General features: G+C 40.9%; 1 protein-coding gene across 1 annotated transcript; it reads right to left on the reverse strand.

Moving 5' to 3' along the window:
- Positions 1–3428: 3428 nt before the first annotated feature.
- On the reverse strand, positions 3429–13515 carry LOC140077750 (cytochrome P450 2C8-like). The gene is made up of 9 exons (XM_072125191.1): positions 13172–13515; positions 11782–11944; positions 10247–10396; positions 9939–10099; positions 8854–9030; positions 8622–8763; positions 7454–7641; positions 6374–6515; positions 3429–3662 (listed from the first exon to the last, which is right to left on the reverse strand). Exons 1-9 carry the CDS (start codon positions 13349–13351, stop codon positions 3481–3483), a joined length of 1485 nt encoding a protein of 494 aa, XP_071981292.1. The 5' UTR covers positions 13352–13515; the 3' UTR covers positions 3429–3480.
- Between the last annotated feature and the right edge of the window lie 599 nt (positions 13516–14114).

Here is a 14114-nt window from a genome sequence, read left to right on the forward strand (position 1 = left end):
CTGTCGCTTCTGGTGATTAAACCTTGTTTTCTCCAAACGGAGACAGTGCCCCCTCGTCTTTTGATTTGATCTAATCTGAAACAACTTACCACCATATTTTTTGTATGGACCATTCATATATTTAAATAAATTAATCATGTCCCCTCGTAGTCGTCTCTTTTCCAGACTAAATAAATCTAGTTGTTTTAATCTTTCCTCATAACTAAGACCCTCCATACCCCTTATCATTTTTGTGGCTCTACGTTGAACCCTCTCCAGCTCCAGGGCATCCTTTTTATGGACCGGTGCCCAGAACTGAACAGCATATTCCAGGTGTGGCCGAACCAATGCTTTGTATAGTGGTAATATTACATCCCTATCACGAGAGTCCATACCACTTTTGATACATGACAAGATCCTACTAGCTTTAGAGGCAGCAGATTGACATTGCATGCTGTTATTCAATTTATGATCTACTAGTACCCCCAGGTCCCTCTCAACAAGGGACTCTCCCAGATTTACTCCCCCAAGGACATATTTTGCCTTTGGATTATTGGCCCCCAGGTGCATAACCTTACATTTATCCACATTAAACCTCATTTGCCAAGTGGATGACCAAACATTCAGTCTGTCCAAGTCACCCTGCAGCCTATGAGCATCCTCCATAGACTGTATTACACTACACAGTTTGGTGTCATCTGCAAAAATAGACACGGTGCTATTAATTCCTAACTCTATATCATTAATAAATATATTAAAAAGTAGTGGGCCAAGCACAGAACCCTGGGGTACACCACTCATAACTGGTGACCATTCCGAGTATGAATCATTGACCACAACTCTCTGGATACGATCCTTCAGCCAGTTTTCAATCCAATTGCAAATTATTTCTGCCAAACCAATAGCCCTAATTTTACCCATCAGGCGTCTATGAGGGACAGTGTCAAATGCCTTTGCAAAGTCCAAGAACACAATATCCACAGCTGCTCCTCCATCCAGGCACCTGCTCACCTCTTCATAAAAGCAGATAAGGTTAGTTTGACAACTTCTATTCTTAGTAAACCCATGCTGGCTGTCACTTATTATACTATTTGATGTCACATACTCCAGTATGTAGTCTTTTACTAACCCTTCCAATACTTTCCCCACAATGGAAGTTAAGCTTACAGGCCTGTAATTGCCTGGCGAAGTTCTAGAGCCCTTTTTATATATTGGCACCACATTTGCCTTGCGCCAGTCACTCGGCACCACACCAGACATTACGGAATCCCTGAAGATGTAAGACAGTGGTACAGCAATAACAGAACTGAGTTCTTTAAGAACTCTGGGGTGTAACCCATCTGGTCCAGGAGCTTTGTACACATTGATTTTATTGAGCTTAGATTGGATAATGTCTACATTTAGCCAGTCTAGTATATCACAGGGTGCATGACCCGCACTGGCACCACCCAAGTCAGAAGTGCTCTCTTCTATTGTATAAACGGAGCTAAAAAACCTATTAAGTAACTCCGCCTTCTCTTGGTCTCCAGTCACCGATGCCCCATTTTCAGAATAAAGGGGTCCAACCTGTTCTGACCCAATTTTTTTTGCATTGATATACCTAAAAAATTTCTTGGGATTTGTTTTGCTATCTTTAGCTACCTGTCTTTCATTTTGTATTTTGGCTGATTTGATTTCCTTCTTACAGATTTTGGTAAGTTTTTTGTAAGTATTGAAAGCCTCTGGTGACCCGTCAGATTTGTATTTTTTAAATGCCCTCTTTTTCTCATTAATTGCCCTTTTAACTGTAGCTGTAAGCCACAAGGGGTGTAATCTAGCCCGTCTATACTTGTTGCCTATTGGAATGAATTTAGAAGTATAAAAACCCAGGATAGATTTGAATTTCTCCCATTTAACATTAGTATCACCATGTGACAGTATCTGATCCCAGTCTATATCCTGTATTGCAGCCCTGAATTTTTGGAAATTAGCCCTCTTAAAATTCAAAGTTTTCGATTTTCCTACCTGTTTCTGCTTTTTAAAGTTTAAGAGGAAAATAATTATATTATGATCGCTGTTCCCAAGGGGTTCCCGGATACTGACATTTTGGACAATCTCCTCATTGTTGGAAATCACAAGGTCCAACAATGCGTCACCTCTTGTGGGATCTTCTACAATCTGCACCATAAAATTATCCTGAAGAATGTTCATAAAATGTCTCCCCTTCATAGATGAAGACGAGCCCTGACCCCAATTTATATTTGGAAAGTTAAAGTCTCCCATTATCACTACGGTCCCCTCCTGTGCAGCCCGCTCCATCTGTTTATGTAGGTGACCCTCTATTTCCTCAGAGATGTTAGGGGGTCTATAAATTACACCAAAAATAATTTTTTCAAAGCTCTCTTGGCTTTGAATTTCAACCCACAAAGTTTCTGCCTCCTCACACTCTGAGACCACTGACGCATTCACAATCGCTTTTAAGCCTCTTCTGACATACAGACATACACCACCTCCCCTCCTATTTGCCCTGTCTTTCCGAAAGAGTGTAAAACCTTGAATATTAACAACCCAATCATGCGATGCATCAAGCCATGTCTCTACTACACCAACAACATCTAACTGTTCCTCTAATATCAGAGCCTCAAGCTCGCCCATTTTGCCTGTGATACTTCTGGCATTTGTGAACATACACTTTAATTTTCCACAGTTATTTATCTGATTTAAAGTAATTTTACTGGCACATATATCCTCACCACTGTTCTGTAACTTGTGGATCTCCTTATCCACTGCCTTAGGCCCCCATACACCGCCCACCTCACCACCCACCAACATAACCTGCCCCCTCTCTGACCTGTCTACCCCAGTGTCTTCCTTTTCCTCCTCCCCCGAACCTAGTTTAAATACTCCGCCACCCCTGCCAGGATCTTCTCCCCCAGCACAGCAGCCCCCCTTCCACTTAGGTGCAAGTTATCTGCAGAAAACAGCTTGTACCCCAGTGAAAAGTCAGCCCAATGCTCTAGGAACCCAAATCCCTCTGCTCTACACCAGGATCTGAGCCATGCATTTAACTCCCTGAGCTCCCGCTGTCTGCTCTGTGTAGCGCATGGCACCATTTAATTTTTTGCAGTCTACGTTTTTCTGGGTTTCAATTTTCATTGTTTAAAACTTATTATTATTTTTTTTGTGCCTATTCACACAATCATCACTTTTACATGTATGTGTACGGAGCTGCATTAGGGGTAATTTTTTAAGGTGTGAGTTATTATTGATGGCAAGTGTGATCCAGATTTATGCTTTTTTTTTACTATATGGGATATATGATAAATAAAATTTGCTTTGAGGTGGGGAACAGGAAAGGATAATAAAGCAAAAAGGGGTCTTGAGACCTTAGTCTGTAATATAACCGACGAAAGAATTGGCAGCAGATCTCATGTGTTGAGACGCTGGGTTGGTTCATCCTACATACTGTATGTTGCAACAAGTAAAAAAATCTTTATTATGGATATATTTGTAATGTCGTCATCATCGAGCTTCCACGTGGAGCTGATAATCTCTAGCTACTGCTCCATTTTTTCCAGGTTCGGGGGTTATATCCAGATCTCCTGGAGCCTTATTAGACTTCAGGTTGAACTTCTGTAGTATGGTGGTCACCATGAGGAAGATCTCCATTCGTGCAAGCCCTTCTCCAAGACAGCTCCTCTTTCCTGGGGAAAACAAAATGGACAATTGACTCAACTGACTGATCAACAGGTTAAATATATTTATTATCAGGACAGATTTATCCATAAAACAAACCAACTATTGCTTGAGTATCAAAGATTGGCTAAGAGGTCCCATCCTGAGCCTGCAAATGCCGATTAATGATATGACATAACATTGAATTAGACTTCTAGCTCTACCATTGGAGTGAAGCTATGGACTAGGGAACCCCAGACATATCTTTGTCCGAGGTCCAAAAAATTACCAGTGTTTACAAATGTATCATAAAAAGGACAAACGATAAGAAGTGAGTTTCATTGCTCTCACTTCTTTCTTATTGAATTTACTTTGTGCTCTTCCAAACATGGAGATTTGGTGCCAATGTTAAAGGAACACTCCAGTCACAGCAGTTCATTGAATTATACCTTGTGCAAGGCCTGAAGGGAGGAGCATGACTCTAGGAATATAATGAAAATGAGTCATGCTCCTCCCTGCGGGGCCAAGTGGGGCAACTGCATGGCAAAATATAGGACATGTCTTATATTTTGCTTTCTTACGGCACCGGCGGCTCGGCTTTCAATGGAGAGAGGAGGGTTGAGGAGCGCTCACTCATGCACCCAGCTGTAGCCTGGATGAGCAATACATTTGTGTGCATGGGGCCTAAATCTACCACGGTACAAGCATTTGTGTGGATTTAGCAATTCAGAGAGTAAAATCCACAGTAAAAGCTTTAGGTAAATTCACAAAGTTTGTCAATGTGGAAACACCCTTCAAGGGCTGTCAAATTAGAAAACTCATCTTCATTCCTTTACCTACTGTTAGGAAAGTATTTTACTGGCTTAATATCCTGTTTGATGTATTTAGTGAGCTTCATAGCTGAACATGCCCCAGGTTAATAAGGTGCTGGCTTTGATATAGCAGACACCTACTGGCAGATTCTGGAATCGGAACTGATTCCAATCCCAAAAAATTTTACTCTGTAGGTGCCATAGTCAATAGCACCTGCAGGAGCCGAGTAGTAGGGGGAGGAGTTTCAGTCCATACTCAGATCCCCATCCCCTGACCTGCATGTTAAAATTGTGGGGTGCCAAGCTTTTGTCACCGGCTACTTGTAGGCTTTAAGCTCCTGCCATCTTTGTGCATTTACTGTTTATGGTATAGTAAAATATAGCAACAGGAAGTATTGCAGTGCATTTATTATCCATAGAACAAAGGTTTTGAAAACATTTGGTGGAATTCACTAATGCGTCTCAGAGCTGCACCAGATTCATCATTGTGCTAACCAATCTGTTGCAGTATAAGACCATCAAGTTCTTCTTTTAGACATTGGGTCACATTTACTTACCAGGTCCAGTCGTGACCGACAAGGATTTGAGTCTGCCGGGACTTACTAAGGTCGTGCGCCCGAAATCCAGCAGGTGTCGCTGCTGTGCCGAGGTCCGCCGGTGTTCACCTGCTTCTTCCCGGTGCATGTGAGTGCTGATCTTGCGACACAAATAGTTTTTTAAATTCCGCTTTTTTTCCGAATCTGTCGAGTTGTCTGGCGGACACGACCCCTGGTTTCTGTTGCGTGAAAGCCGGCGCCGATGCACCACAATCTGATCCCGTGTGCCAAAATCCAGCGGCAATTTGGCACAAAACGGAAATATTCAGGAAAACCGACGAAAGTGCAGCGTTCGGACCCTTGGTAAATGAGCCCCATTGTTTTAGTAGGTCTAAACTGTGTGCTACATTTTGGCGCACCTTCTTTAATTATTTGGTACTTACCATATAGTTATTCCCCCTTTGTCGGTCAAGTTGAACAAAATATGTTCTAGAAGCCATATAAAGGTGTCGGCAGTCATTTTAGACCCCTTTTTTATTTGTGCAAATCTGTAACATTTGAGTTCCCCTGTGGGCTGACCATTTATGGTCAGGTTCACCAAGTATTGACTTCTTGAGTAACTGTTACTATTGGCTACTGTGGTTGCCCTGTGAGTATTGACTACTCTTGTACACTGTGACTGTTAGCTACTATAAGGCACTATGACTGTTGCCAACTGTGGAGGTACTAGCTACTGTGGGGCTCTAAGACTATTGTTACTGTGCTAGTACTGTATCTATGTGCTTCTGTGTGGACACTATGATATGATTATGGAATACTGGAGGCACTATGACTAGTACTGGGGCTGTGACCATATTCTACTACGGGGCATTCTGACTGTTGCTAACTGGAAGCCCCATTGACTTCTGTGGGGGCACTGTGGCTGTTGGCTAGTGGTTTCACTGTGTCTATTTGCTACTGTGAGGGAATTGTGAATATAGGCTACTATGGGGCATTGTGAGTAACATTGTCTCGGCACAGTGACAGCTCACTACTGGCTGTACTGTGACTATTGGCTACTGTTGGGCACTGTTACTGTAATTTCTACTTTGGGGGAACTGTGGCTGATTTTGAAACTGTTCCCATGTTCACTTCAGAGAATTTGTATACTATAGACAGTTAGAAAGACCCACAATCTCTTTGCACCCTATGGCACATGATGGGCCCATCAATGGGATGAATGTTATGATCTGCCTTTTGCCAAGGCCCTTCCTAACAAGTAAGTAGTTTCCTTAGTATAGAATCCCTTTAAGGACATAAAGTACACATATTTGGACTGATGCAATAAAGAAAGTACGGTATCTACACACAATACCCCATGGAATTACGCTCTCAATCCTACTATGTTATTACCAATAGAAAATGGTAAGAAGGCCTCATTGTTCTTTAAAGACCCGTCTTCATCCAGGAAGTGGTTTGGATCAAATTGTTGAGGATTCTTGAAATATTTGGGATCCTTTAATACTGAAGTCAGCAATGAAGAAACGATTGTGTCCTAGGGATAGTAGCATAATTATATAATAGTATAAATAAAAATAATAATGATAATTCGAATTAATTATAATAATGTAGTCATTAACAGAAGACAAAAGTAATCAATTATATACAGTATCTATTGGGTTAAAAATTCTTGAAAATAATTTAGAGCTTTTAGTGTTCTGACAATATTTTAGAATATTTTATCTAGGTAGAATTATTAAATTGTGATAGATTGAAGTTTTCGATTGTGCTTTAAGCTCGGTGTCCCATTGTGGATCTCAAGCTGTTGCAGACCACAAGCTCGGAGTCAAGGTCTTGCAACAGCTTGAAAACTGGTGGCACATGTATTTGTGAAGTGTCTGCGCTTGTATTCTGTGCACAAAAAGGGCCGTTCCGGTGCGTACTCTCCCAGGCGGCCACATTTATGTTGGCAAGTCCGAGCTCAAGTCTTCATGCTCCGAAAGAGTGCACCACTTTTTTGTTGGTGCACCTTTATTATAGGGCGTGCAACACAATTTTGTTGGACTTTCATGATAAATGTGGCTTGGTGTGGGCACTTCTTGAATACCTGTGCATGTAGTTTGCCCCTAAAAGAAGGTGCAAAGTCCTACAAAAAAGTACTAAGGGGCAACCCTTAATAAATGCGCCCCATTATCTATGGCACATCTGTTGAAGTCTGGAAGGAGAAAGTCGGGAGTATTTGATTTAATTTTGGTGAGTAACAAGGAAATTTGATAGTGTTTGGACAGTGGTCGAAAAAACACATTACTTCTGTCTTCCAAAATTCGGAATGCTATTGATAATGGGCTATCTCGCAGTAATTGAATAGGATTGGACTGAAACACCAGACGCAGCCCACAAACTGGAACGCATGGAACTGTACATGGAAGAAAGTGTCAAAGCATAATAATCTTCAAATCCTGCGCCACTCCTTTAATATCTTAACATTCTGACCTTAGGAATATTGTATCCTCTGAATACTGTATCCTTGCTCGTAGCATGGGGTACACCCAGGGGTGTGATATCAGCAAATCTCTGGATCTCATGAACGACGGCTTCAGTATATGGCATCTTGGTGCGGTCCTCCACCGAAGGGCATCGACTTTGTCCAACCACATTGTCAATCTCCTCCTGGATTTTTCCTGTACAGATACATTAAATACATACAATATATGTCTATATGGTTCATTTTGTATAAACATTTTACTACTTACTAGGGTGTCAAATGTCATAGAAATTCTATGTGGATGTGAGGGTGAGATGAACAGTATCTGATTAGCAACAGCTAGATCTTCATCCAGCTGCTCAGAGAATATTAAAAGTCACACATAGAGCTTGCAGAGGTTAAAATGGGCAGACAATGCTGATAACTTGCCATATAATGGACAATTGTGTTCTACCTCTTGTACAATCTATGTATTATTGATTCGGACAAAGTCTTTGAAAGTTGAGGTACCCTTTGAATCGAGATAAACTCTGATACTTCTGTAGGCCATCAGGGGCTTTACCTCTTAACGGCTTGTGGGTTTATATAAAGTTGGGGCTTACTACTAGAATATTTGTTCTCTTGCTAAACACTGGGGTTCCAATCACTTCTCTGTTCACTTGAAGATGGCTGCGGTGCAGTTTCCTATATATATCCAGTGTCCTGAATATAGGCCTTAACCAAATATCTTAAGAAGATTGTTCAGATGTCTTTTTTTAATTAGTAGGCCTCTGGAGAAAACAAGGTTTAATCATGAGAAGTGACAGGGCTTTTTTACTATGAGAACTGTCAATCTGTGGAATAGCTGAGCTCAGGCACTGATCACAGCAGGGACAGCAGAGAGCTTCAAGAAGGATCTAGAAGCCTTTTTACACCTAAACAACATTGAGGGTTATGTTATATAGAAATGTTTCCCCTAAATCCCTTCCTCATGCAATCCTTTCCCTTCCTAAAACACACTTGATGGACAAGTGTGTTTTTTCAACCGTATAAACTATGAATAACTATGAATATGGAGTAAAAATTATAAAAAGACCAATACTTATCTCTTTCCACACATCGATCAAATCACCACTGGTCGTAGTTGGTCAAAACACACAGTCAACCACCATGAACAACAGATCCACAAATACTTACTCGTCACTTCTGTGTGCTTCAGTAGGATGAGAAAGGCATATTTTAGGGTTGTGCTGGTGGTTTCTATGCCAGCGAAAAACAGATCAATCACTGTCCCGAACAAGTTGTCAAAGTGGAATTCACTCTTTGGATCGTTCTTCTCCTGCAAAAAGTAATAGGAAATGCAGTCATACTAAGTAAACTCTATAGAAACATCTGTGATATATTATTCAGTGGACATGGACAACTCTACCTCCTCCATCTTTATCAGGAAGCTGTCAATGAAGTCCCTCGGACAGTTGTAATCAATAGTCTTCTTATGATTTTCCACTGACTCCAGGATAAATACTTTCAATTTTTCAAGGTTTTTAAAGACCTTCTGGTGAGGACCTGGGATGTGGAACATGATTTTGGGGAAGACATTGAGAAGCTGTGGAAAAATAATAGTGTGTTGACTAGAGATGAGCGAGTATACTGCTCGGTCGAGTATTAGCATAGCCGGACCGGCTCGTTACTCGGACGAGTATCTCGCCGGCTCGAGATCGAGCAGTAAATTAATAAAATAAATTGAATAAAAGTATTTTTATTGTAAAAAAAAAATATCCCAGATGTTTCCTGATGTTTTGCTTGTAAGAACACATTGCAATAACACTATTCTTCACTTTCCAGGTGTTCGCGCGTGTCTCCCGCTAAGTTAGGAGATGTTCAGAACATCTGGAATGTGAAGAATATTGTTCTTTCAATGTGTACTGCACTTAAATGGTCCTGTGTTCACTGTTTTTAATGTTTTAATTCTATTCTTCACTTTGCAGATGTGCGCGTGTATCTCCGAACCTATCGGAAGACACGCGCGGACATCTGCAAAGTGAAGAATAGTGTTACTTCAATGTGTTCTTACAAGTAAAATATCTGCAAACATCTGGAATTTTTTTTTTTTTTTTGCACTGTTCTTTTAATGTTCTGTTTTATTTAAAAAAATGTTTGGGTCTCCCATTGACTTCAATGGGGCTCATTATTCGAGACGAGCACTCGAGCATCAGGAAAAGTTTGTCTCGAATAACGAGCACCCGAGCATTTTAGTGCTCGCTCATCTCTAGTGTTGACCACAATACTAAAACAAATGATAGTCGATCTGCACTGTACATTCTACATAGTTCGGATGACCCCTACCCACAGAAAATATCCAGTGGCTAATGAAGGGCAACTTCTAGAAGAACCATTTCAATAGGATTTCTCTTCCAATATTTTTCATATTAAAATTGAAGAATGTAGTCACATGTGAAGACAGACAAATAATCTGAAAAATGTTGTACGGACAGCAGGTGCATTTGTACTTACAATACCCCATGGAGAAGCAAGGGTGAGGAAAAGTTCCTTTAGTAGTAAAAGTAAAGTCTTAAATTTCTCATCTTCATAGTCAAAACGTTCTCCAAAAACAATGGAGCAGATGACATTGGAGACAGCCAGACGTAGAAAATCAGTTGGGTCGAAAGGGTCGTCTAAGGAGACATTCAGGTTAAGTAAATGCTCAACATGTAAAAAATGCAAAAATATGTTCAAATCTAGTATTATATAATAGTGATAAGTGATAATAATATTGTATCTACAACATTATCGAAAAGAGTAGATTTCAAGAACACCTTTACCTCCATTTTTCCTGAATTCTTCACCTAAACACCGGGCTTCTTCTTGGATTCTTTCCTCAATGCCTCTTTTCCCCATCCCAAAATTTCTCAATGTGGTAAGAGTAAATCGACGTAACAATTTCCAACGCTCTCCATTGCTCAGGATCACTCCTTTGGACAAAAATATTGTAAAGAGTTTTACCTATACAGCGCATCTCCATGTCCATCTACAAATGTTGAAAAATTCGCAATGAGATGATATCAACACGATTGAGATGCACGTCCATTGTAAACTCTTTCCAAATCAATTGATTTGTTTAACTTATTTTCTTGAAACCACAACATGAGAAATCTAAAAGTATGTCAGTGGATCAATCACATTGGATTTTTTAGTTATTTTGCCAGTTAAAGGGATTGGACAAGGAGCTCATCTTCCTATCTGCCCAATGCCTTTCATAGAGATTCCACGTGCTGGCCCATGTGGGCCGAAACAGAGTACAACTCATCATAAATTATGTAGCTGCTTCAAAAGGAGGAGAGAAAGATAGGCCTACACATTGTCACTATATCCGTCCCCACTATCTGCATGACTGCCTCCATCTATAATGTGGTGACACCATTTCATACACTATAGGGAGTCCCCGGGTTATGTACAAGATAAGTTCTTTAGGTTTGTTCTTAAGTTGAATCTGCATGTAAGTCGGAACAGGTATATTTTCTAATTGTGGCTCTATGCTAAAAAATTTTTTGTTCCTATGACAATTAAATTTTCTAAATTTTGTTCTGTCATGTAAACAAGGATAATCAATAAAACTTCATTACAGACACCTTACAGCTGATCACTACAGCCTGGGACTAAAGTATGCAGAGAGCATCACCAGTGGTCACAGTGGGTCTGTAACTAGGGGTCGTCTGTAAGTCGGATGTCCTTTAGTTGGGCACCCCCTCTATTGCCTTTGCATTATATTTCTTCTGTACTGGAAAAAGGGTGAGGCAAGACAAGGGAATAGAAACATGAATGCAGGGAGAAGGAAAGGTCTTGTGCAGCTCATGATGTTTTCTATGGATTTCAAGACTAAGACTTATGCCCTTACAGGACGATAGTTCTAATTAGTACAAGTTTTAACAGTTTTTTTAAACTATGCCCCAAATTCCTAGTTAATGTTGAGTTCACTTCAGCTTCAGGTACTTGTCTCAGATTCTTCCTGCAAAATGACCGGAAGCCTAATGGATAGTGTTTTGGATCTTTTAGACAACCAGAAGAACATCGTGCACGTGTATGTATAAAGTGCCTGAGCCACTAATGTGTCGCAGTTGACCTTCATCCGACACTTTAGAAAACTGTGCACATAAAGGGGCGTGATATGGCTTAGTTGGAGTTTGTGCCACATTTATAACTGCGACTCACCACAATTGTGTCACACGCTGTATAATGAAAGTGCATCAAAAATAAAAAGGTGCAACTGTGTCCACTGGGCCAGTTTGTATGAGCAACATGGTCACCAAATACCTAACTGATACGTTAATATTGTTATAAATATTTTTGAAAAACTCACCAAAGTCTTTGAAAACAAAGTGACCCAGATCCGTGACAGCTCTTGCACTGAAAACATCACTACAATCCACAAATGCCTCCTTCACACAGTCGTAACCTGCTAAGATCACCATTGGGTTATGGGCCATGTAGATGGTGAACACCGGCCCATACTTCTCACTCATCTAAAAGAGACGACAAGTCGGAGCAGATTTTTTTGTATACGTGGTGTCAAAAGCACATAAAACAGTGGAATATATATATTTTGGAATATATATCATACGCTGGGGCATCAATGTATCAGTCCGAATATATCAGGAGGCTCTCATGCATCCAGCGGTAATTGTACCCTGTGTAGAAGTGTGCTTTAACCTCCCCCATTCTGCCTCCTGGTCCACCACCATCACTCCCCTTTATGTCCACTTGGCAGTGTAACTACTGGTCCACCAAAGAAAACCTGGCAAACAAGCCTTGATAAATAACCTCTATTATCATTATAGTAACTAGTCTCATATATTTTTAACATTATCTGCCCCATTTAAGATTTGCTGGAACTGAAAACTATACTGAGACTGTCTCAATAAGATTTTGCTGAATGTTTCCGGAACTGCAAACTATACTGAGACATCACCTTCCAGATTTTGCTGGATGATGCCAAAACTACAAACTATATTGAGACTGACTCTTTAAGATTTAGCTGGGACTACAAGATTTACTGAAACTGCTCTTTAACTGCAAACTATACTGAAACTGTCACATTAAGATTTTGCTGGATGTTTCCAGAACTGCAAACTAAACTGAGACATCACCTTCCAGATTTTGGTGGATGATGCCAAAACTGCAAACTATACTGAGACTGACTCTTTAAGATTTAGCTGGGACTACAACATTTACTGAAACTGCTCTTTAAGATTTTGAGAAATGATGCTAAAACTGTAAACTATACTGAGATTGGGCTATTAAGATACTGCTGAATGATGCAGTAAATGCTAATAGTACTAAGTCTAGCCCTACAGCATAGCAGCCTCTATAGCAGTAGCTTCAATGCAGCCTCTCTCTAGCTCTGTCTCCTTTCTGTAATGGTATCAGGACACTTGACCCTACTCTTATACTTCAGAGTCACATGTCTCACCTGGCCAATCACAGCCAGGCCCTCAGAGGACATGCCTGTGGTTGCCATGAGGCTGCAAGATGGATGATTGTCTACTCAGCCTGGCACTTTTTCCCCCAAACCCAAAGCACGAATAGTGCCAAGGGGGTTATGGATGAGGAATCGGACCCACTCATCACTACTGGAGAACATAATCTCCATGTGTTATTTGTTGATCTCAGAGCATTCTTATAAAGAACAATGATGGTCACATGTAGCATTAATAGAAGGTAAAAGATTGATTATTATCATTAGTACTCACCTTCACCAAGGACTTTGGCACTTCCCTAGTATCCATATGTTGCATGGTGCCCAGCAGAGGCAGAGGGGGTGGTCCAGGGGGTAGGTTTTTCCTTCTCAATTTCCGTCTCCATTGAAAGAAGTACAGGATAAGACTTGCACAGACGACGAGCAGTAGAGTGCCTGAGACTCCCAGCTCCATCTCCAGAGTGACGGAGTCCCGGACGTTCCCGGTATTATATCTATACTGATAGGGACATATATACTGAGAGATGACTCCTTTATCTCTATATCCGCTCCCATGAGTCCAAGGTGCAGTATATGTTGTGAAGTCACAGAGGACAGTATTACACGCCCTGCCCTGCAAGATCTAAGCATTACACATTCATACTGACGAGTTCAGCTCAAACCGGAGCAGTCAATGAGTCCACAAGGGATTGTGCAATGTCATTCTAGTCTGTTTTAGTCTATTGGGATGCAATTATCTTTAACCCATTCATGAACTACTAAGTTGTTATTACATTATTTCTAATGCACAAATCTGGAGTCTTGTTTTATGAAAGATACAATGCAGTTTTACATTTAGAGTGAGGAATTTCTCATACATTGGCATACACCGCTACTATTGTGCTAATACCGGCACCGGTTCATGCCTGAATGGGCACCAACTATAGCGAGTGCACAGGCATAAGGCAGGAACGTCCCACACGGGTCCACTCCGCCACCAGCCGAGCCGGCTTTACACCCCACCAAGTCCACTTGCCATGGAGGTGGAGTAAAGGGGGAAATGATCAAAATTCCTCTCAGTTCACAAGGAAATGTGATTATTTCACAGATTGTACCCCAAAAAGTCATGATAAATGTCCCCCGCTTTGGTGATATGTAAAGTGAAGCCTCCTGTCTTCTACTTCATCAGCCAGAGATTCCTGACCATAAAATGGCCGCAGATGGAGGGTCATGTGATC

The sequence above is a fragment of the Engystomops pustulosus genome, chromosome 9 (genome assembly GCF_040894005.1).
Source record: "Engystomops pustulosus chromosome 9, aEngPut4.maternal, whole genome shotgun sequence".
Taxonomy (NCBI): Eukaryota; Metazoa; Chordata; class Amphibia; order Anura; family Leptodactylidae; genus Engystomops; species Engystomops pustulosus.